A 23,788-nucleotide genomic window follows, 5' to 3' on the forward strand; every position below is an offset into this window, starting at 1 on the left:
TAGCAGTGAAACTTTTCAGCCACAAAACGATAATAAAAGCACTCAAACAGCCATTAAAGCGCTAGACATTCAGAGGCAATTACGTTTTAAAAGTAGACGCGGTTCTACTGTGGAATTGCCTAACTGTGAATACGGTCCTTGGAAGTAAAGTCAGTGGATCAAACTGCTCACACGTCTAAGTTGCTTAAACCATCAAAAGTATCTATATGCCAAAAAGTATAAATAAGTTATTGTACAGGCAATACAGAACTTGTTCAGTAACTTCTTCTGACAGTAACACTATACCAAAGGGGAATGATTAGATACATGCTCTGGCCACACACAGTGAATGAAGCACAAACTAGAGACGCAAATTCATCAGGTTGAACCCACCTGTAAAAGGACACTACCAAACTTTGGACACCATCCACAAAGTGTATGACATTGGGTGTGGCACACTAGTGCTGTACTACACCAGACCAGGCTGTAATGGAGGCATGTACTGCTCCATCCTCTGTTATACCTTAGGGTGCGAGGACAGCGATTATTCATTCTTTTAGTTCAGTGTGGCTAATGACTACCGTGAAAATATTTCACCCTTGCAGTTTTTACAGTGATTGATTTTGTCAGTGCCTGTGACCTAGTACAGTGCATTTCATAGAGAGAGAACTCTTACCTAAACTGAATCGTGGTAGTTGAGGATGAAAAGTGGGTACAAAACCAAATAAATATTTATTCTGCACTTTCCAACAAAAACAATGGGTCTTTGAACTACTGTTGAAAGTTGCACCATGTCTGTAGTAATTTATGACATGGGTCAGAACAATTAAAATCAGTATATTACTTAGAAACAAGAGCACCACTAAATCATTGATGACCGCAGTATTATTTGTATTCAAGTGGGCTAAATGACCTGGTTTTGCAATTGTGCTTCAGTCCCCATCACCCCAATAGGCTCTTTTCTTTAGAAGTTGGAAGCAGGCTGGGTAACCATTTACACACGACAAGCACTAATATTTACTTCATGTGATGGATAAAATCACATATTGCATTAATGAATAAAACAAATACACTTTATCTGTAGTTACGTCTTTGGCTAAGAAGGAAATTATGTTTATTTGCTGGCTAATGTGGATTGTCACGTGTTCTGGTAGTTGCTTTATCATTTGTACAGACCACCATCTGCCTTTATTACATCATAGTAGAGCATTTTGGGTCAGAGTTTTAAAATGTTTATAATAGACTGAAGTCTTTTTCACATTTCCTTTTTTCGTGAGGTGCCCATATCCCCTTAAGTGCATATGTGGTAAGTAACGGATAATAGTAAGTGAATTTGGATGCCTTACTAGGCAGTTAATTGTCTATTCGAACCATGTTAAATTCATGTTTAAAAGTTATTTCTTCAGCCTGATTCACAAACGTAAAGGTACACTTTTTGTTAAAGCTGACAATTCTTTTTTTTTGTGTCCATGGCAGAGAACCCCTCACGAAAAAGATAGGACAGGCCACAAGAAACTACTGTTAGTAAAATTAAACTTGTTGTTTCTGAATACCAGAAATAGTGAACTTACACAAAAGTATAACTTTATCTTTGTGAATCGGGTCCTTCGTCTCCCTTTAGAACAGAGGTCTTCAAACTTTTTGATGCCGGGACCCCCTCTTAAAATTTTTTAGGTGTAAGGACCCCCTTCTGATAAAAATTTCTAGAACCTGGTACACCTCATCATCAACAACAATAATAAACATCCCCATTTCCCACAGCAAATCATTTTTACTCTGAGGAAATAATATTAAACAGTGTTTAGCAAACCAAAGGTCAGTGAGTGTGGGGGTGTGGTTAAGGGTGTGGCTAAAAACAAAGGTACTCATTTATGAGGATTTGGCATAGGAGAGTGCCACAAATCTTCTTGCTACACTGCCCCACGCCGATACAAAAGGGCAGGAATGCGCACCGTATTTATGAAATACAGTGCATTTCTGTCCTTTCCCCCAGCGCTGGCGCACAATTGTTGCCTAGCGCCAATATAGGCAGGATTGTATTTGTGCAGGAAGGGGCACATTCCGGCACAAAAACGATCCAGAGAGGCATTGTACCTCTTTCTATATGTGCGGCAGATAGCAACACACATGGAAAGAGGAAAAAACTATGAGAAATGAAAACATTTCTCCTCATTATGCCTCTCTGGGGAGGCGTAAGGTTTTGGCACTGCTCCAGTTTACGTGATTTTGTAAATCTGGGGCAGTGTCAAAATTCATGCGTGTTGCATGGGAACACCCACCACTACTCCCATGGAACGCCTCCTCAACGCAAAGTAAGGCAATGCAGCAGCTTGCGCTGCTTTGCCTTTTTCCATATCTACAACGCCATTCAAAGCCACTCAGGAAGGCTTTGCGTTACCTCATAGGTATGATTGAGAGGCCTGTGCCGCTGGAGCATCAAAAAAGGTGATGCTCCAGCAGCGCAAGCTTCTCATAAATAAACTCAAAATATTCTCTATGTTTTTTTTAGGTCTTTCACTGTCAGATAGCTACATATAAAATAACAGCCAGCTTAAATGAAAAATAAATAAAAGAAAGTTGTTACTTATTGGTAATTGCACTGTAGTGCATTATGAAACCTCTATTAGTTAATGCACTGCAGAGGTCTGCGTGTAACCAGAGAGCGACAGAACGAAATCTTGGTTAGTGCAGTTGAGAATAGTGACTTGTGTATGTTTAGTGCCATGAGGTCACAGACTGTGACAGAAAGCACTGTGAATATGTGAGGCATTATTTTATACTTGCATTACACACAGTATAACATAGGCCACTACAAAAAGGTTTAAGACAAAACTGTGGTTCCAAAATGTAGATTTAAGTAATACCGGAGCATATGCAATACCTTTTTTTTTTAATAGCTGTCCCTTCAACACCTCCAGGTGAAGTAAGCGCTGTCGAAATACAATTACAATTGAAAGCAGGCACTTCACAGCCCAGTTGTTAACTCTTTGCACTACCCTCAAAAAGAATAAATATTTGTCCTCCCAAAGCTTTGAGTGATTCCATCATTTAAAGCTGCTCCCAAGCACCCTTTACATTTGCAGATGAGCTCATAGAGCACATTTGCATTTCATTCAGGAAGCAGACGCCCTGGGAAGGCCTCAGCTGTCTGTGAGGCTTTCACAGCACAGGAGACTCAAAGTTCAGCTGAGGTATTTAGGATCGGCTGGGGGACTGCGGGACCCCCTTTCCAGGACTCCACGGCCCCCCTAGGGGTCCCGACCCCCAGATTGAAGACCTCTGCTTTAGAAGTAGAAAGTACCGCTGCTGGGCATTGCTATTGTAAGCACGTAGGTATATATTTTTTAAAGCTTCGCTATCATGTTCTTCTTACCACTCACCTGCAACATAATAGTAGGAACGTAATTCCCCTGGTGTTCCCTAAATATTGCTAAATTAGACTCTGCACTAAAGTACAGTGCATCAGCTTCAATGTATGTATAACATACAATAAAAAAATAAACAATTGCATGGGAGCACATAGTTCTCGACGGGTCCTTATTGTTTTGTACATCTGTCATGCGACCAACGTATATTAAATTTTATAGGTTGCTTGCTCACTTTGGCAGGGAGGCCCAGTAATGTGTCTCCTGCTGCTACTACTGAACGTCAAAGTGTTTTTGCGAATGTTTGTTTTATTAGGTCTGATTAAAAGGCCAAGTTTTCACATCTTTCCTTATGTGGCAATCCAGTTCCTTTTTTTCTAGATGGTTTGAGTCTCTGTGAGTAAGTGTGACTTGCACCAAGAGAACTTAAGGAAGGAAAAAAAATGAGATAGCAGAAATGCTTGACTTATCCTGCCACTGTAATTACTCAAGCCAAGTTCCAGACCAGTTTTGCCCACTATGCCATTCTATACCGAGCCTGGCCCTGTGCAAATCAGTCTTGGTACTATTTGAAAAGGAACAGTCCAGCCTGAACTACTAGACCAACTCCCCTTCAGGGGTGAGCGCAATCATCCTGGGACCTATGTTAGCCTATTTAGGCCTCCTTTAGTGATGTATAGCTTGATTCCAGTTGTACAGTGAGAAAGGTGCCCATGCCTAAGGCAAACCCATTGCACTTGGGACATCACACTGAGCAAAACGTAATGCTTGAATTATCTCAGCTGTTGGTGATTACATGGGACCAGTGGCTGTGATTAATACAAGCTTTGCGCCCATTGCCTTTTAAGGTTTTGCTGTGCTTGTGAAGTCTCATGTTAATAAAAAATTATTTAAAGGGACTTAGAACCTGCCCCCTCTTTGCCCCTTACTTACCTGAACTTCCTGTTTCTTAATTCAAACGTCTCTTGAATTTACTTGCTTTTTAATGGAGAGCAGGTCACTTCCTGTTCTTCTGCTCTTCTGTTCTTCTTTCTGTTCTTCTTTTGCCATTGTGTGGCGCATGGCCGAAGTATTTGAATACAAGAAAAAGCAATGAGCTACAATCAATATTCACTTTTCTCTAACATAGAAAAAAAGCTGTAACGCAATTTCAAAAAATAATATTTATTACAAATGTATGTCAAACAACGGCACAAATCAGTATTCGAATATACAAATATATACAAATGAACATGGGAAAACAAGAAAATATTTCTATAAATATTTACACCTATACATGAATTAATAAACGGAGACAACCTAACACATCAGACAAAACAATGAAAATAATCAACCCATGACACTACACAAACATACACACAAATTATCTTACAGTACAGTGAAATACAAATTAAGAACATACAATTTATTTTTCTGGAGCTGAAAAGATATTCACATAAATATCATATTGTTATTCAATTCCTGATTAAGTCTCCATCTTCCTTGATAAGAGAAAAACTTCTATTTTAACCCCATAAATTCAGGGTCCATACAAAAACCAAACAATCGTAGGAACAAAGCCTACGCGCGTTTCGGCGGAAACCACCAAATGTGAAAAGCCGCCTTCTTCAGGGCCGTTCCTGTTCCATACTTAGTACATAATATCGTAGATTAAATAAGTTCTCATCTTTCCCATTGGATAAATTCTGATAAATACAAAGTAAAACAAGATAATACATTTTAATCCAGGTTCTTGAGATTCCACTATCCACCCGTGACTAATAACCACAAAATCGACAACCAATAAATTATGAAGTGAAAACTGAAAACACCAAAGCAAAAATAAAGTGAAATGTGAATAAATAAAAGAAAAAAGTAAGAGAACTTCAAATAAAAGTGAGTTGAACAAATAATTAAACACACGCCATCTCCCTTGTGTATATAATCACCAATAACAGCATTCAAAAGATAAATAATAAATAAATAAATACCCGGCGACGGTGTTGCTGAGTTTCCTAAATTATAGTGCAGACAAGGTTAAATTTTCTAGTTTCTACTTCAATTCACGAGTAAGTCCTTGTAAAAACACATAACCGGATATATATATATAATCACCTCATTTTGTTTACCAAAACATACTAAATAACTGAAAAAGGGAGAAGGGGGGCGGGAGGGAAAGGGGAAGGGGGGGAAAGGGGAGAGGGAGGGAAGTGAGAGGGAAGGGGAGCGGATGGGGGGAGGGGGAGGCTGGAGTTGGGGAGGGGGGGTGTGATGCAGCCTGGTCCTCTACCAAGAGACAAAAGGCTAATTCCTTCACCTACCCAAATGATATTTTAAGTAAGAAAATTCTCTGGGGGGTTCCTCCAAAAAGTTCTCTCACCTCCTCTGTCTGCATACAGAGAGAAAAACAACAGTACGGTAAAAAAATTAGTCGTCAGCAGTGACCGATCCCTCCTGTCTCTTTAGCGAAAAGTCTGTCTCTCAACATTAATTCCAAATGGAAACTCCGCTCCATTTAAATCCCACAAATTGTATAGCCTCATGTTCTTACTGATAAAAGACATGAGCACACAGATCTTAATCGCTTTATAAATTTTAAAGGGAACTCAAATATTAGCGCTACACCTCTACGTCCCCTGTATATTTTCAGCGTGGGCTTCTATTCCTATCAGCGAGCATACCTTCGTTTTTCGCCGATTCTTCCAAAAACAGCAATCACGGGTGTCCGATGTAAAGATTGCCGAATGGTGCTGACTCCATTTTAAAGTCCGGCAACATATTCTAAATCTCGGTCAAAACACTGCGAGACTATGGAGTTGCCGATTCTCACAGCAACAGTGTCGGCCATCTTGAAATGGTGTTAAATACGAATGGCCTTTGATTCTAATAGGAAAAAAAGGAAATTAGAAAATAACCTAAGAACCGTCAACCCTAACAAAAAGATCATATAGACTCACTGAACTAATTAGAAACCGAAGTATACCATGCGGTTTTTGGTGATTGGTAACTTGGTAGTGTTTGTACACAAAAAGATTAATTAAACGCAAGTCAATTCACGTTGAAATGTGTGTAAACATGTAGGCCATCTTGCAATGGAGTATCGGGGGCAGGTGTAAAGAAAGCAGTGAATGAGCTCATTATTGTGTGTGTTTCATTACTTAATATTTACATAACTGATGACTAACGGTTGTAACTATTAAAATGATTTGTGTGTCTATTTCTTAAATTACCACTCACTCATTTTTAAAGAAAAGTCATTTGTATAATTGGGCAATGTTTTATTTCGAATTGTTATTCTCTCAGTGACTTCTTAGCAGGCAGGCAGGCACAAGTGCAGTTATCTTGCAGGCACAGAGTCATGATTTGAATGGTGCAGCAGGTGCAGTGCCACCACGGCCACAAGTTGGTTGTCAGCACTCCTCTAAACACCAGATATTGCTATTTATTGTTTACAATAAAACAGACAGTCACAAGTGAAGTTACCTTACAGGTATTACGGTCATGATTTGAGTGGTGCAGCACGTTCAGTGGCACCGGGGCCAAAGAGTGTCAGACCCCTTTTAAGCACAGATTATTGCTACATTTTATGACTAAATACAATCTTTGGCTAAACAGGCTGATTTAAGTGCAGTTATCTAGCAGGCACTAGGGTCATGATTTCAATGATGCAGCAGATGCAGTGGCACCGGCAAGAAAAGCCCCATGCACCCCGCTAAAACACGTATTATTGCTATATTTTTCAACTACACCAGCAGTGGCAAGTGTAGTTATCTTGCAGGCACTAGGGTCATGATTTTAGTGGTGCAGTAGGTGAAGTGACATTGGGGCTTAAAGCTCTAGCAACCCCTCCAAACACAAACTATTTCAATATTGTACTATTAAACAGGCAGTCACAAGGCACCAGCACTGAAAGTTGTTGAACGCCTTTAAACACAGATTATTGTTAAATTTTACTACTAAACAAGCAGTCACAAGTGCAGTTACCTTTCAGGCATTAGGATCATGATTTGAATGGTGCAGCAGGTGCAGTGGCACCATGCCCAAAAGCTCTAGGAACCCCACTAAACACAAATTATTACTAAATTTGACTTCTAAACAGACAGTCACAAGTGCAGTTCTCTTGCAGGCACTAGACTCATGGTTTTAATGGTGCAGTAGGTGCAGTGGCACCAGTGCCACAAGGTGTCAGAACCCCTCTAAACACAGAATATTGCTATAGTTTACTACTAAACAGGCAGTCACAAGTGCAGTTACCTGAAAGTATCATGCAAATGTTTTTGAACAGCTTCATATAATAAAAGGATGGAGGTGGCAGTGGATAATCAAACTGCACATGCAGAATTAGTAACATTGATAAAAGGTGCTTAACCATCCAGAGTCAGGCCACCTTTTTACTCCATTTATCAATAGGATTAAAGTTAAAGTATTGAGGAAGCACCCAGGATGTTCAGTTGCTCTGTCTATATATCCAGTAACACAGTTGTAAGTACAACAATAGATTTATTGCACATGTTTAGGAAATGAGAATTACGTTGTAATCTTCTCTTTAAAATGTTTTTAAAACACTATGGGGGTGATTCTAACTTTGGCGGGCGGCGGAGGCCGCCCGCCAAAGTTCCGCCGGCAGAATACCGCTACGCGGTCAGAAGACCGCCGCGGTAATTCTGAGTTTCCCGCTGGGCTGGCGGGCGACCGCCAGAAGGCCGCCCGCCAGCCCAGCGGGAAACCCCTTCCCACGAGGATGCCGGCTCCGAATGGAGCCGGCGGAGTGGGAAGGGTGCGACGAGTGCAGTGGCACCCGTCGTGATTTTCAGTGTCTGCTGTGCAGACACTGAAAATCTTAGTGGGGCCCTGTTAGGGGGCCCCTGCAGTGCCCATGCCATTGGCATGGGCACTGCAGGGGAAAAGGTGCCCCACGACACCCGTTACCGCCAGCCAGGTTCTGGCGGTCAAAACCGCCAGAACCAGGCTGGCGGTAAGGAGGTCGGAATCCCCATGGCAGCGCTGCCTGCAGCGCTGCCATGGAGGATTCCTCAGGGCAGCGGGAAACCGGCGGGACACTGCTGGTTTTCCGTTTCTGACCGCGGCTGTACCGCCGCGGTCAGAATGCCCTGGGATGCACCGCCAGCCTGTTGGCGGTGCATCCGCGGTCGTTGGCCCTGGCGGTAGTCTACCGCCAGGGTCAGAATGACCCCCTATATGAAGTACATCGTTCTTAAAAAATCGTTGCCAGCCCAGTTAACATGTATTTTTCCCTTCTTGGAACTTTGCTATCAATGGGTCTTGCTTTCATTAACAACAGAGTGGCAAAGTAACTTATTGACAATAGGTGAACAATATCAATAATTAGACAATAATGCCCCCCCCCTTTTGAAGTGCAGGCAGAAATATGAGGATGTGATGACAGTGGGTTATGTCCACGACTACATATGAATGTGAGATGTGGTATTTGAAATTAAGTAACCGTGTGATACACAATTTAGGGCTTTTTCTTGTAATTATTATGCGGAGTGTGTGTGTGTATATATATATATATATATATATATATATGTATGTATATATGTGTGTGTGTATATATATATATATATATATATATATATGTGTGTGTGTTTGTTTTGTGTTTATATTATTTAGTTGCATGATTCTAATTTTCCTATATGCAATCATATTGTGTCTTGTACATAATTATTGTTATGTATAATTGTGCAGCCCTGAAAAGTTTCAGACTGACTACCTGAACTTATTGTGTGCTTCCACATACTTTGACTTTAATGGTATTAAACAATCTTTCAGATTACTTTCAGATATCACCAACTGCGCAGACAACCTCACTCCCCTCAGACGCCTCCCAAGACAGACCAACACCAAAAAACCTCTCTGGTTCACCGACACCCTTAAGGAATCAAAGAAAACCTGCCGCACCCTCGAGAAAGCCTGGCGCAAGGACCACACCGCATATAACATGACTGCCCTCAAGAACGCTACCCGCGAACACCACCAACTGATCCGCGCCGCCAAAAGAAATTTCTTCACAGACAGACTGGACAAAAACATCCACAACAGCAGAGAACTCTTCAACATCGTCAAAGAGCTCTCCAACCCTAACGCCAACGCCATCATGCCCTCACAAGACCTCTGCAACTCCCTCGCCACCTTCTTCCATCGTAAGATCACCGACCTACACGACAGCTTCGGACACCAGACCCAACCAACCACCACAGAACCTACAACCCCAGCCATCACCCTCAACGCCTGGACTCACATCAACACGGAAGAGACCAAAGCCACCATGAACTCAATCCACTCCGGTGCCCCCTCGGACCCCTGCCCACACTTCATCTTCAACAAAGCCGACGACATCATCGCCCCGCACCTCCAGACCATCATCAACAGCTCGTTTTCGTCTGCTACCTTCCCCGAGAGCTGGAAACACGCTGAAGTCAACGCCCTACTGAAAAAACCTACTGCGGACCCAAGCGACCTGAAGAACTTCCGCCCCATCTCGCTCCTCCCATTCCCTGCCAAAGTCATAGAGAAGACCGTCAACAAGCAACTTACCAACTTCCTTGAAGACAACAGCCTACTCGACCCCTCTCAGTCCGGATTCCGAGCCAATCACAGCACAGAAACCGCCCTCTTCTCAGTCACAGACGACATCAGAACCCTGATGGACCACGGAGAAACAGTCGCCCTCATCCTCCTCGACCTCTCGGCTGCCTTCGACACCGTCTGTCACCGCACCCTAATAACCTGCCTCTGCTCCACCGGGATCCAAGGACAGGCCCTGGACTGGATCACCTCCTTCCTCTCCAACCGCTCCCAAAGAGTCTACCTCCCACCTTTTCGCTCAGACCCCACCGAGATCATCTGCGGCGTCCCACAAGACTCCTCGCTCAGCCCGACTCTCTTCAATGTCTACATGAGCCCCCTCGCCGACATCGTACGCAAACACAGCATGAACATCACCTCCTACGCCAACGACACTCAACTGATACTTTCCCTCACCAAGGACCCCACCAGCGCCAAGACCAACCTGCAAGATGGAATGAAAGACGTCGCAGATTGGATGAAACTCAGCCGTCTGAAACTGAACTCAGACAAAACGGAAGTCCTCATCCTCGGAAACACCCCGACCGCCTGGGACGACTCCTGGTGGCCCACGGCCCTTGGCACCGCACCGACCCCCTCAGACCACGCACACAACCTCGGTTTCATCTTGGACCCACTTCTCACCATGACCAAACAAGTCAACGCCGTATCATCCTCCTGCTTCCTCACCCTCCGCATGCTCCGAAAGATCTTCCGTTGGATCCCCGCCGACAACAGAAAGACCGTGACCCACACCCTCGTCACGAGCCGCCTGGACTACGGCAACACCCTATACGCAGGAACCACCGCTAAACTCCAGAAACGTCTGCAACGAATTCAAAACGCCTCCGCCCGCCTCATCCTCGATATACCCCGCAACAGCCACATCTCCGCCCACCTGAGACACCTGCACTGGCTTCCCGTCAACAAAAGGATCACCTTCCGACTCCTCACCCACGCACACAAAGCCCTCCACAACAAGGGACCCGAATACCTCAACCGCCCCCTCAGCTTCTACACACCCACCCGTCCTCTTCGCTCCGCCAACCTCGCTCTCGCCGCCGTCCCTCGCATCCGCCGCACCACGGCGGGTGGGAGGTCCTTCTCCTACCTGGCGGCCAAGACATGGAAATCCCTCCGCACCATCCTCAGGACCACCCAGGACCACTCCGCTTTCCGGAGACTACTCAAGAGCTGGCTCTTCGAGCAGCAGTAACCCCTTCCCCCTAGCGCCTTGAGACCCGCACGGGTGAGTAGCGCGCTTTATAAATATTTATGATTTGATTTGATTACTCCCCCATTACATGTTGTAGTATATAGAATGCTCCAGATCATGTTCAACTGTCTTGACAAATTGCATTTCTAGTGGCTAAGACATTTTTCTTGTGGATGGCACCAGTGGATCCAGTCTTTAGACAGTGTTTAAATGTTTCTTCTGATTTATTTTCAAGCCTAAACACCAATCATATTGCATCTGAAGCGCGATAGTCTTCTTCCAAGTACCTTCATACTTCTGACTATATGTGCTGACACTTGATAAAAATTAAATGTGCAATAATTTTGACAAATTAAAAAACTTCTACCTAAAATATGTTTTGTGCCTTGGCTGGAGACTCGTTCTCCAGAATAAACACTCACACAGTTTGACTATACAATAAAATCTTCACAAGGATCTTATGTTTGAGTCAGATTAAGAGATGTACTTACTTTTTTTCATACACTGTATCGAGGAGTTGAAATGGTGATTGTGTACAGCTTTGAATATTTATGAGATTATTTATTTTTTGTTATAGAGAAAGAAGCACAATTCTCAAAGAAGCGGAGATCTTGCACAAGGCCAGATTCAAATACATTCTCCCAATTTTGGGAATCTGCAATGAGCCATCATTTGTTGGAATTGTAACAGAGTTTATGCCCTTTGGGTCATTAGATCAGCTTTTATTTCAGGTATGTATTACCATTTGAATTTTAATGTACCTTTTTGCATTATATTTGTTAGCTTGGAGAGTTATGAAAGAATAAGAATGGATGTCTAACTCACTTCCACTTTGAGGCTTCACTTCCTACCCACTGAAAGTTCAAGTAACAGAGGTCTACTCCGCTCTGCACAAAGCAATAAACTGGATGTTGGAGGAAAAAGACTGCTTTATGGCCGGTTGAGCAAAAGCAGTTTACCGTTGCAAATCCTGCAGTTCGTAAAATCACAGGTGTTTTACTGCTAAATGTTTTTACAATGTACTAAAGCCATTTTATGATTCAGAAAAAGGTTTCCTAATTGCAAATTTATTACAGCATTGTCCAAATCACAATTAGGCGGAGACTTGAAAACTGCCTACCTTCTTGTTAGCCATTCGCAATGAGATGTGTCAATGGTTTGTGACCAGAACTGCAGTCACTAACCATTGAAACGTTACCAACACCTTAAAGGAAGGAGTAATTCCTTCACCAACAGGAAGCTGTCCCTGATGGACAGCATCCACTTTGGAAATGTTGTCAAATAGCCCAAGAGTAAGTAAGAAGTGGTCCACAAGCCCACAGTCCACTTGCCACGTTGTCTTTCCAAAGAGAAAGCATTTCTTTTTTAAATAACACTTACCTCCTTTAAGGAACTCAGGCTGCTTTAAACCAAATTGAGCAAATTTATGGACATTACAGGTTCAACCTCTACCATTCCTATTGACCTTAAATGTGAAACAATTGACAAAAAGAAACTGTTTTCAAAAGGTAATATGACGATTTTAACTAATGGTAAGGAGGAATTGTCTTAATTATTACCTATGCTTCACACAAACACCTTAACTATTGCAATATGTACAAGTCTTCCCTATATTTAGAGGGAGATTTTTTAAAAGAGGTGAAAGCGAATAGGAAAGAAAACTAAAAAAAAAAAAAAGAGTGGATAGAAAAGTACACAGATTCATAATGTCTTGAAATACTGCTCCGTTATCAAATTGATAATCAACTGGATTTTTAAACAACTTATTAGTATTGCATTTTGCTGATCAAGTTTCTATTAAAAGGTTAGTAAGAATGACTGGTGAAAAGAAAACAAACTGCCATACTGAATGAAACAATCAAAAGACGAATAACTGCATAGCCAATAAATATTGAAGTTGAACTATGAACCCTTTTTTGCATGCCTGTTTCCTAATTCTCTTTCTAGTTTGACTTTGTTTTTCTCACCAGTTTAAGAGAAGTGATATTTTAGTTCCGTTTGCGCTTTACTTTTACGTTTCTGACACCTTATAGTGTTCTGTCCATGTTTCCAGGTGTAAAAGCCAAAGCAAAACTTTAGAAATTAATACGTTATTTTCATGTTTTAATCAGGTTGTCTCAGCTTTTAATGAGGAAATATGTCTCCCTCTGCAGACAGATTTTAAATATTATCTTGGAGGTCCGAGACCACTGGAAACATTTCACAAAAAGAAATAATGTTTATCTTGTACTCTCATGTATATCTTCCCCCTCCTCCTTTTTTTGGCGGTTTGGGGCACTTCGAGTTTAGGCCCTCATAACTTTTTATCTACACAAGCTACCCACGCCAAATGTGCGTCCTTTTCTTCCAATATCCTAGGGATTCTAGAGATACCCAGAGTTGCTGGGTTCCCCCCCACGAGACCAAGAAATTTGCCAAAATACAGCGAACATTTCATTTTTTTTTTTAAAGGGCGAAAAAGGGCTGCAGAAGAAGGCTTGTGGTTTTTTCCCCTGAAAATGGCATCAAAGAGATTGCAGTGCTAAAATCACCATCTTCCCAGCTTTCAGGAACAGGCAGACTTGAATCAGAAAACCCAATTTTTCAACACAATGTTGACATTTTACCGGGACATACACCATTTTTACTATTTTTTGTGCTTTCAGCCTCCTTCCTGTTAGTGACGGAAATGGGTGTGAAACCAATGCTGGAACCAGACAGCTAAACATTTCTGAAAAGTAGACAAAATTCTGAATTTAGCAAGGGGTAATTTGTGTAGATCCTACAAGGTTTCCTACAGAAAATAACAGCTGAATTGAAAAAATATTGAAATTGAGGTGAAAAAAACAGCAATTTTTCTCCACATTTTACTCTAACTTTTTCCTGCGATGTCAGATTTTTTTAAGCAATATACAGTTTTGTCTTCTGGACTCTTCTGGTTGCGGGAATATATAGGGCTTGCAGGTTCATCAAGAACCCTAGGTACCCAGAGCCAATTAATGAGCTGCAACTTGCAGTGGCTATTCATTCTATACCGGGTATACAGCGATTCATTTGCTGAAATATGAAGAGTGAAAAATAGGTATCAAGAAAACATTTGTAATTCCAAAAGGTGCACAAGATAAGGTGTTGAGAAGAAGTGGTTATTTGCACATCTCTGAATTCCAGGATGCCCCTACTTGGATGTGAATTACAATGCATTTCTCAAATAGATGTTTTTTTTACACACTGTCTTAGATTTGGAAGGGAAAAATGTAGAGGGGCAATAACACTTGTTTTGCTTTTCTGTGTTCACCCAAGTCTCCGGATTAAAATGGTACCTCACTTGCGTGGGTAGGCCTAATGCTTGCGACAGGAAACGCAACATGGACACATCACATTTTTACATTGAAATCTGACGTGTTTTTTGCAAAGTGTCTAGCTGTAGATTTTGGCCTCCAGCTCAGCCGGCACCTAGGGAAACCTACCAAACCATTTTTGAAAACTAGACACTTAGGGGAATCCAAGATCGGGTGACTTGTGCGGCACTCACCAGGTTCTGTTACCCAGAATCCTTTGCAAACCTCAGAATTTGGCCAAAAAACACTTTTCCTCTCATTTCGGTGACAGAAAGTTCTGGAATCTGAGAGGAGTCATAAATTTCCTTCCACTCACCGTTCCCCCAAGTCTCCTGATAAAAGTGGTACCTCACTTGTGTGAGTAGGCCTAGTGCCCGCAACAGGAAGTGCCCAAAAACACAACGTGGACACATCAAATTATCCCAAAGAAAACAGAGCTGTTTTTTTGCAAAGTGCCTAGCTGTGGATTTTGGCCTTTAGCTTATCCGGTACCTAGGGAAACCTACCAAACCTGCACATTTTTGAAAACTAGACACTTAGGGGAATCCAAGATTGGGTGACTTGTGGGGCTCTCACCAGGTTCTGTTACCCAGAATCCTTTGCACACCTTAAACTTTGGCCAAAAAAACAGTTTTTCATCTCATTTCGGTGACAGAAAGTTCTACAATCTGAGAGGAGCCACAGATTTCCTTCCACCCAGCGTTCCCCCAAGTCTCCTGATTAAAATGGTACCTCTATTGTGTGGGTAGGCCTAGTGCTCTCGACAGGAAATGCCCCAAAACACTATCTGAACACATCAAAATGATCAAATACAAAACTATCTGTTTTTGCGGGGTGAGAGGGAGGCAGCTGCGTTTTTGGTCCTGGGCTCTGCAGCCATCTAGGGAAACCTACCAAACCCAGACATTTCTGAAAACGAGACACCCGAGGGAGTCCAGGGAGGTTTGACTTGCGTGGATCCCCCAATGTTTTCTTACCCAGAATCCTCAGCAAACCTCAAATTTAGCTAAAGAAATCACATTTTTCCCACATTTCCTTGTGGGAGCACTGCACTGGGGAAAATTTCCTACCACCCAGCGTTCCCCTCAGTCTTGCGGTAAAAATGATACCTCAATTGTGTAGGTGGGCAAAGTACCTGTGACAGGGAAGAGCCAAAAACATGTTGAAATAGAGGGGGATCCAAAGCGGGTCCAAAAGGGCTATTGGAAAAAAAACAATTTTTAGGCTGACAAGTGCGCCAGAATTTTTATCGGTATAGATGAGACAATGTTGGGTGGTAGGAATTTTGCGAATTCCTGCAGATTCTGGAAGGTTCCATCACAAAAATGTGGGGAAAATGTGTGATTTCCATCAAAGTTGGAGGTTTGCAGGGCATTGTGGGTAGGAAAATGGTGCGGGTGCATGTGAAGCACACCACCCTGGAATCAACCAGATGTTTAGTTTTCAGATGTGTCTAGGTCCTGTGTATTTTTCTACATGGCAGCGTCCCAAAGTCAAAAAAGTGCAGCCCTCACCATTCCAAGTGGGACGATTGTGATAGTTACCAAGCTCTCATGGCCCAAATGTAAAACCAAAACCCAAAATAATGAAATGTCCTCTTGCTTGCCGTGGGATAAGATGTTTTAGTGTGTGGTGTGAGTGCTGAAAAACTGTTAGCCCCCTTCAGTTGGGGTGGAGGCATAACCAGGCCCATACTGGTTAGTAGCCACCACCCACTATTTTTTTTTTTTTTTTTTTTTTTTTTATTATTCCCTGGCACCTAGTAGACTTTCTGCCCCGATGGGGTGTGGATTGGGGGTAATTGCCCAATCTGCCCACTGGTGTGCAGGACAGCTTTGGCCCCATTTATTTGGGGTGGGGGTTTGTCTTTGACGTGCCAGGCATCTGCCAATTAATGCTGGTGTGTTGATGCTATCTGAGGAAACTGCAATGGCGTGAGTTTTAGAGTTGCACCAAAATGTACTGTCGGTTTTTGTAGTCTTCCTAGTTCATTTATTTTATTCCATATCCTAATTGTTCAAGCATCTGCTGTTCAATTCATGATATCATATTGCTCTCAAAAGTCTTCAGTCAAAATTGTATGGCCTATACCACTATTATCCAATCCCTTACTTTTTGAGGTCTTACTGCAGGCAAATTTAGCTGCCTGCCTTGGACCGCTTTCTAACCAATTTATGATAAAGGTTAGCTTTGCGTCAGAACCTTTCTCGAAACAGAATGCCCGTTTTGGCCATTGAAAATACCAATTCCTGATTTTATGTTTTTTTGTTATTCATTGTTTGTCCTGCAAATGAAGTATTCCTGGTTTCCCATGGTTTTGATTGGATAAACGTATCTTTCCACTTCTGGCTTAATGGAACCATTTTTCCTTTTTCCATGGGATTTAACTTTTGCCACTTGCTAGGTTTTCATCTTGTCCTGTAGTATGCCGCCCGCCCTCCATTTCTCTCTTTTGGTCGCTTCCTACTCTTTCTCTCCAAGCACATCCCTCCTTGGCAGCAAACTTGGGATCTTTCGTTTTTCATGCCAGAGCCTAGCCCTAACCAAGATGGCTGCCTGCTATTATTGCTGCCGGTTTTGCCGATGTTTGTACAATTGTGCCGCAAGCACTGGCAAAGCCAATAGCATTGGGAAATTCTGCTTGGTTAGTATTCTTTATTATAGTTATACCATTTAAAGGTTTCCATCACATTGCATCTAACTTCAACACAATGGCCAGTGTGGAGTGGTATAGTAACAGATAAACGTACAACACAAATTTCCTGTATGGCTGTCACGATGCATCCAGAATGGCCGCCTTATGTATGCTTTTGGTTTTCACCAGTGGTTGCGTCATGGTTGCACAAGCATTGGGAGCTCATATGCCAGCAATGCTGAGTGGCAGTTGGCTTTGCCAATGTATCTTTCCTAGTTAAGGCCCCTGTGATAGCCATGCTCCAATGTATGCCTACTGCATTGTATATTCTATCTTCTTGAAGGGTTAATGCTTCTGGAACCTCACTTCAGTAACTTAGTGGTTGGTTTTGGGGTATATGCACATGGCCTGATATAATTGCTGATTGTAGATACGGCAGTAAACACCAATTTACTGTCACTGGAGGGCATGATTATACAAGATTTGATCATGTGATGCACAATAGTCATATTGAAGCAGGTCAAGGTTGGCAGTAGATATTCATGTGTGACCCAGTCTATTGCCCTCTTACCATCAATTGTGATTACTGTAAACAGTCTTGCAGTAGTTGTCATGGCTGATTATAGCAAAGTTGACTGAAAGACAGGCAATATTTTTTGAATATTTTTTGTATCCTCTTAATATTTCAGGAGATTGATTTGTTTGATTTACAGTAGTTGATGTTTTTTTTTTTTTTTTAATTTTGTTTTTATTTTCTCAGTAGCATGCTTTTTTTCAGTAATTACTTATGCTGTAAACGAAGTTTGCTTCTTCATCCCTCTGCATCCGATGTTCTGGGATGGGATGGGATAACAGTATGAAAGATATTTTAACTCTTAAGGTGCCGCAGGTGAGTTGGTCTCATCCAGGCACACGGTTCTCGTGAGCCTGGGACGAGACCAGCTCATCCTGCACCCAGCCCAGTCAGGGATGGAAGGGGAATCACTTTCCCTTCCACCCCCGACCATCCCAGTGACGTCTGATGACGTCAGCGCGCAAGTCGCATGGTGACCTCATCAGAGGTCACCTCGGATCGATCTATCCCGGAAGAGAGATGCAATAGCATTTCTCTTCCGACCAGGAGGTGGAGCAGGAGAGACATGAAAGGAAAGGAAAGACCTTTCCTTTCATGTCTCTCACAGCATTTGTGCTGCCTGATTTCAATGCGCTCGGGCACCAGAAATGCCCACTAGACAACAGGGATTTTTTTTGTTTAGTATATATCAATAAGGGGAGCGGCTCCTTAGGCAAGGGCCGCTCCCCAGAGGGCTAAATAATTTTTAGGCCATTTCTGCCCCCAGCAGGTGCAGAAAACCCCTAGACACCAAAGATATATATATATATATATATATATATATATATATATATATATATATATATATATATATAATTTCTTTTATGGTTGGGGAGCGACCCCTTAGGCAAGGGTCGCTCCCTGGGGGGCCAAATAGTTTTTAGGCCATTTCTGGCCCCCCGGGGGCAGAAACGACTAAACACCAGGGAGTTTTTATTTTTATTTTTTTATTATCCTTACGCATAAGGGGAGCGGCCCCTTGGGTAAGGGCTGTTCCCCGGGGGGGGCTAAGAAAGCATAGAAGCAGTTATGATGTAACACAGCCCATACAATTCTAGGTGTGATATCAGTACGCTGACTGTCCTGCAAAGTTTTCCTTAAAATATTCAGCTGCTCTGAACTATCATTAGGCACATGGATTGTAAGAGTGCCAAACTTCTTAATATTTACTACTTGTACTGTTGCCGGGTTTTTTATTTACCAAATGACTGTATTCCCAGAGTTGACCTCATTGGACTAAACCACCTGATTCCAGTTATTTGTAAAAATACACTTGAGCGCTAAACAACTGTTACTCATTCTATGTGGAGCCATATGGTAACTATAAAAGATGTAGGTGCCAGTCCCAGAAAGACGTAGGATCAGCTGTTCATGCACCCTGTTTAGGGACGAGATATGGTCAATGGTTGAGGTACCTGGGAAGAATTTTCACAGCAAAGTCTAACCGTGACGAGACGAGTTCTTTTCCATAGCACTTTGTAGATGAAGACATTTAAATGATCTTCAAGTATCTGTTCAATACTGGTGATGCCTCCAATTCCTTGCCCTCCAAAATGGTGTTAATGGCATGCTTCAAGCCCTGTGGTAGGACGAGACTAAAATATTTGAACTGAGTAAATTGAGAAAGCAGGTGATTTATTGTTGCACTTGACCCTTAGTGAGTTCCTTTAACTTGCACGAGTAGAGAAATTGGTGTCGCTGTCATCCTTGCTTTCCCCTCCCCTAACCCTAGTACTAAATTCTGTGACTAGGCTATATCTGCAGTAATTCTATTGTAATGTCGGCAAAGCAAGTATCAGTGGACAAACAAGAGCTCAATGATGATGTACACAGCCCAAACCTCAACTCATAAAGGCTCAATGTAATCTAGTTGACGGCTTAGGAGTGCACAGATTTCAGGATGATTGTTTGATGATAAAAGCTTTGGGCAAGGTATATGATGGACTGTGAAGGAATGTAGGGGCGAAATACTGTTGGCTTTTTAATTGTAGAGCGATTGGTGGAATAGGCTTGCCTGAAGGTGGAATAGTCCTTAATAAAAGGGGAAATACTTGGTACTACAGGGTTTGAAGTCATGCACAATTAGTTTATTTTTCCTAATTTGGAATTTTTGTAAGATTTGATGATAATTAGATGATCCTGGTTGGATCTGAGAATTGTTGTAAGGTGATGTCTTGGTGTCTCAGCTGATGCACTGGTATGGCCAAATTGAGCGGTGGTGGAGCTTATTTAATTAATAATATGTGTGCATTAAGATGGTAGTTGACTAGGAGAATTACTTGACTCCTTGTTTTATTTGGTGGTAGGTTGAAGATAGGTAAAGAAGAATGATAGTGAATAGAAGTGACTCCTTAAGTTTCTTTAGTGAGAAAAGGGTGATGGTTATAAGAAGTCATAGGTAGGTGCTGCAACTTTGTATGTCTTGACTAATTTGTCTGCTAAAGGATACCTTAGTACCAATAGCTTGACTGAGGCTCAGTAAGTAATACAGTTTGAGTTCATACCTCATTTTACAATCAGTTGTGTGCCATCTGCCATCTGGAAGAGTAAATGGAAATTTCAGAAGAGAGACAGCAGTGATATCAGGTAGAACTTAAAGGAAATGCATTAAAGTTAGTCTGTGCTCAGGTACCAGAATAAACCAACTTTTACTAGTTGTAACCGATCAGAGAGGAACAAGGAGCACGAGTCATGGTCTTTTCTGAATACTCTAGAAAAGTCTCTAAAATCTGATCTAGTGGTTGTTGGGCATTGTCAACAGGTCATGTATCACAATGGCTGATGGGTGGCCTTCATCTAATGTCTTAAGATGAAACATGAACATCTAGCAGTACTGTCTCTGCGCCATGTCTTGGTAGAACCCAGATTGTTTCTGATCAAGTATGTTATGGGATTTGATGTGGTTTTGTAGTTAAGTGAAAATTATCCCTATTTGTGATGAGGACCAAAAGGTTGGACCTGGAGGTTTTGCTGGAGATAACGATTGTCATTTGTAAAAGTGTGGTATGTTCATATTTTAGAGGAACAACACATTCCACATGAAATTTATTAGGGTGGTGCGATTGCCAGGCATTGATCTAGAGATGAAGAGAAGCATCATGGTTTTAGCGAGGCTTTAAAAAATGTCTCTGAGATTGGGTGGATTTCTGTGTACATGGAAGAAAGGAATAGTTATTGGCTCTAACACTGTTGCAGAAAGAGGTGCTCTAGATAGGCAAACAGTAGTCCAAGTTTCCCAGATTTGCTTAGTGAATAAATACTGAAGATTGTTTACTTTCACTTGTGAACATATGACATCAGGTTGATATGATAGTTTTAATGTTGTTTTAATGTTGTTTTAAGTCAGTGGCCTTTGTAGATGCACCCTGAGTAATCTGAAATGAGGCCCAGTCACTTTCTGACTCCCACCGCAGTATATTTTTACAAAAGCTAAAGAATAAGCACTCATGGTTGAAAATATCTGATCTGGAATCCCAAGAGGGTGCACTATCATATATTTATGATTTCAACAGTATAAGCTGGGGTGGGTAGTGGAAAGTAAATGTATGTTTCATTGATTCTCACAATGCAAAGTTTGATACTAGTGATTATTTCAAAAATGTTTAATAATGTTTTAATTAAAAAAAAAATATATCAACATGCCTGTGAGTCTCTTAACACAGTTTATATGATTGTGTTACAAGGGCTGTAAAATGTTAAAAGAAAGACTGGCTTTTTTTTGTTTAAAAAAAAAAAAAAAAAAAAACATGTCTGTCGTCTTTTAACATTTTCTTCCCAAAATAAAAAAAACATAAAACCAGTCACAAGAGGTACCAGCACTCCAGCTGTGGAACATAGAGCTCCAGCTAGGATTATTTCTGAAAAATATATTATGTTCTCCTGGTATCATGGATTTAATAATCCAGGAGACTTAATGTTTTTTTTTTTTTTTTTTTTTTTATGTTTCTGGTTGGCTGCTGCACTCCCTTCAGCCTCCCACAACATTTGAAAAATGGTTGGTGGAGCTCCTGCCCCTTCTAGGGATATCACTAGTGTGAATAGCATTTACAGGGCATTATGGGGTGCTCCCACAAGGAGTAGTGAATAATAAATTAGCAGTGGAAAGCTCGAGGAGGGGGGCCGCATGCCCTTCTCCTTCATATTGAATGGCAAGCCCCAGAGGATGGGATCCCTAGGGCCGAAATCGGCTCCAGAAAAGGTCCCTATGCACACCTCTCTCCCCGGATAACCATATATATTGATCTCCAGACCCCAGCCTAGCCAGTGGTCATATTTATGTAAAAATAATGGCTGCCATCCCTTGGGAGTAACTGCAGGATTGCAGCAAACAAAACATTCCTTTCTTTAATTTTTTTTGGCCCTAGAAGTTCCCCCTGCCTCAAATCACAAGGACTAGGATCTCCGGGTATGCCTACCCTACCCCCGTATATATTCTTCAGGACAGGGGACTAAGCCCCAGAGTCATGTAATGGCCACCACAACATTTTTGTTTATATTGTGGCCAGTCAAACAGTGTGCTCGCTACCGCAGGACCCTCACTCTCATGGAGTGTCCGTTATTTGTCACAAATACACATATGCATGCTACTGCATCACAGATTTCCTCATGGTTTTGAGATGCTTTAAGTGAATTGAAGGGTCTTGTAATAGAATCCCATTTGTTTCTCCAACTCTTAACAGATGAGGATCTTATAGCAGAATCAAGTATGAATTGTTAGTGCCATATTTTGCAGGAAACCTTTTGAGTAACAGATTGGTGTAAGGTTAAAACTTAGGTTGACAAAGGTAATAGTTTGTTTCTGTAGAGTGAAAATATGTGTCAGGCTATACACACATCACAGGTATAGGAAGCTTCCCTGGAATATGGTGAACAGAGCGGATGACAGACCCCCATTGCCACAGTATATAACAGTCCACTTAGACCCTTTTCCAAAATGTGGCTCTATGCTATTTATCTACAAATATCTGTGCATATATAGCCCTGTTTCATGCCAGCTTGCAGTTGATGCCTTCATGCAATACTGTGCAGGCCAGTCTTCAAAATAGCTTCCAGCATATAGATCACCAAAGCTAGCCTGTATCAACAAATATTTATCCCAAAGGTAGGCCTGTATCTGTAATTGTAAAGCCTTATGGCAAGACCAGTAATCCACTGTTTCTGTTTGTATGTTAGCTTCATAGCATGGCCAAGCAAATATCTACAGTGCACCCTAATTCGTAAAGTGCCTTTGCCATGCCATTAACCATAGTACCACATAACCTGTATATACCCAGCAGAGAATTCACAACCGTAAAACCACATATTTTGTCTAGTATATTTATATCTTTCCTTGCACTTAAGCTGACTCCAAAGAATAATTAACTGTGCAATCTCCTCAGCAAAGAATACTTAAGAATATAACACCCATAGCCAAGCCAGGATCCTCATTTCTAGTGCCAGTATTGCCCTAAAAATTAGAGTCCACATTTAAAGCTCCATGTAAAAACCAGAGTACCAAGTCTTTGTTGGTACTGGCAGTCAATGCTGATAAAGTCTTCAACAGGTTTTCATATGGTGTGTTTGACATGCCTGTGGGCCCTGCCAGAGGTCAATTTTAATGCTGTCAGATTTGCACTAACTGGACAGTCTAGATCCAGCAGGAGCGATGCCATTTCTCCTCAGTTCTCTAAACCATCTGATAACTATGCAAAGGGTATTATGATGGTCTGTAATATACCCGGAAAAAGGGGAGTTGGATAAGAAAGAGAAGCAAAAACAGCTGATATCTTAGCTCTGCCTCTTCATACAGCTGGGCTCATCCTGCTCTGCACAAACATTTATATCTAAAATGAGAACACTTTATAAGTTCAGATTGTTAAAGCTTACAAGAGTTATGAGAATACTTCAACTAATATATTTTTTCTATTCACAATAACTTTCTTCAGCAATGCTTACATTAATTCTGTTTTCGCAATGATTCTTAAAGTAACAGCTTCACCAATTGTGACATAAGAAGTGCACATTAATATTGAACCTTCCCTTATGACACAACAGTCACTTTCCTATGTTTGTCAAAGCTTTTATGCCATAAAGTGACTATGAGAACATAAAACACAA

At 41.7% G+C, this 23,788-nt stretch overlaps 1 protein-coding gene across 1 annotated transcript in view; it reads left to right on the top strand.

Annotated features, from left to right (window-relative positions):
- The window catches only part of RIPK2 (receptor interacting serine/threonine kinase 2), a 276,042-nt gene that overhangs the window by 59,388 nt on the left and 192,866 nt on the right, over window positions 1-23,788 (top strand). The window contains exon 2 of the mRNA XM_069220445.1: window positions 11,705-11,858. Coding sequence (XP_069076546.1) covers window positions 11,705-11,858 — 154 coding nt within the window. The remainder of the gene's footprint in view (window positions 1-11,704; window positions 11,859-23,788) is intronic.

Source organism: Pleurodeles waltl, chromosome 2_2 (genome assembly GCF_031143425.1).
Source record: "Pleurodeles waltl isolate 20211129_DDA chromosome 2_2, aPleWal1.hap1.20221129, whole genome shotgun sequence".
Classification (NCBI taxonomy): Eukaryota; Metazoa; Chordata; class Amphibia; order Caudata; family Salamandridae; genus Pleurodeles; species Pleurodeles waltl.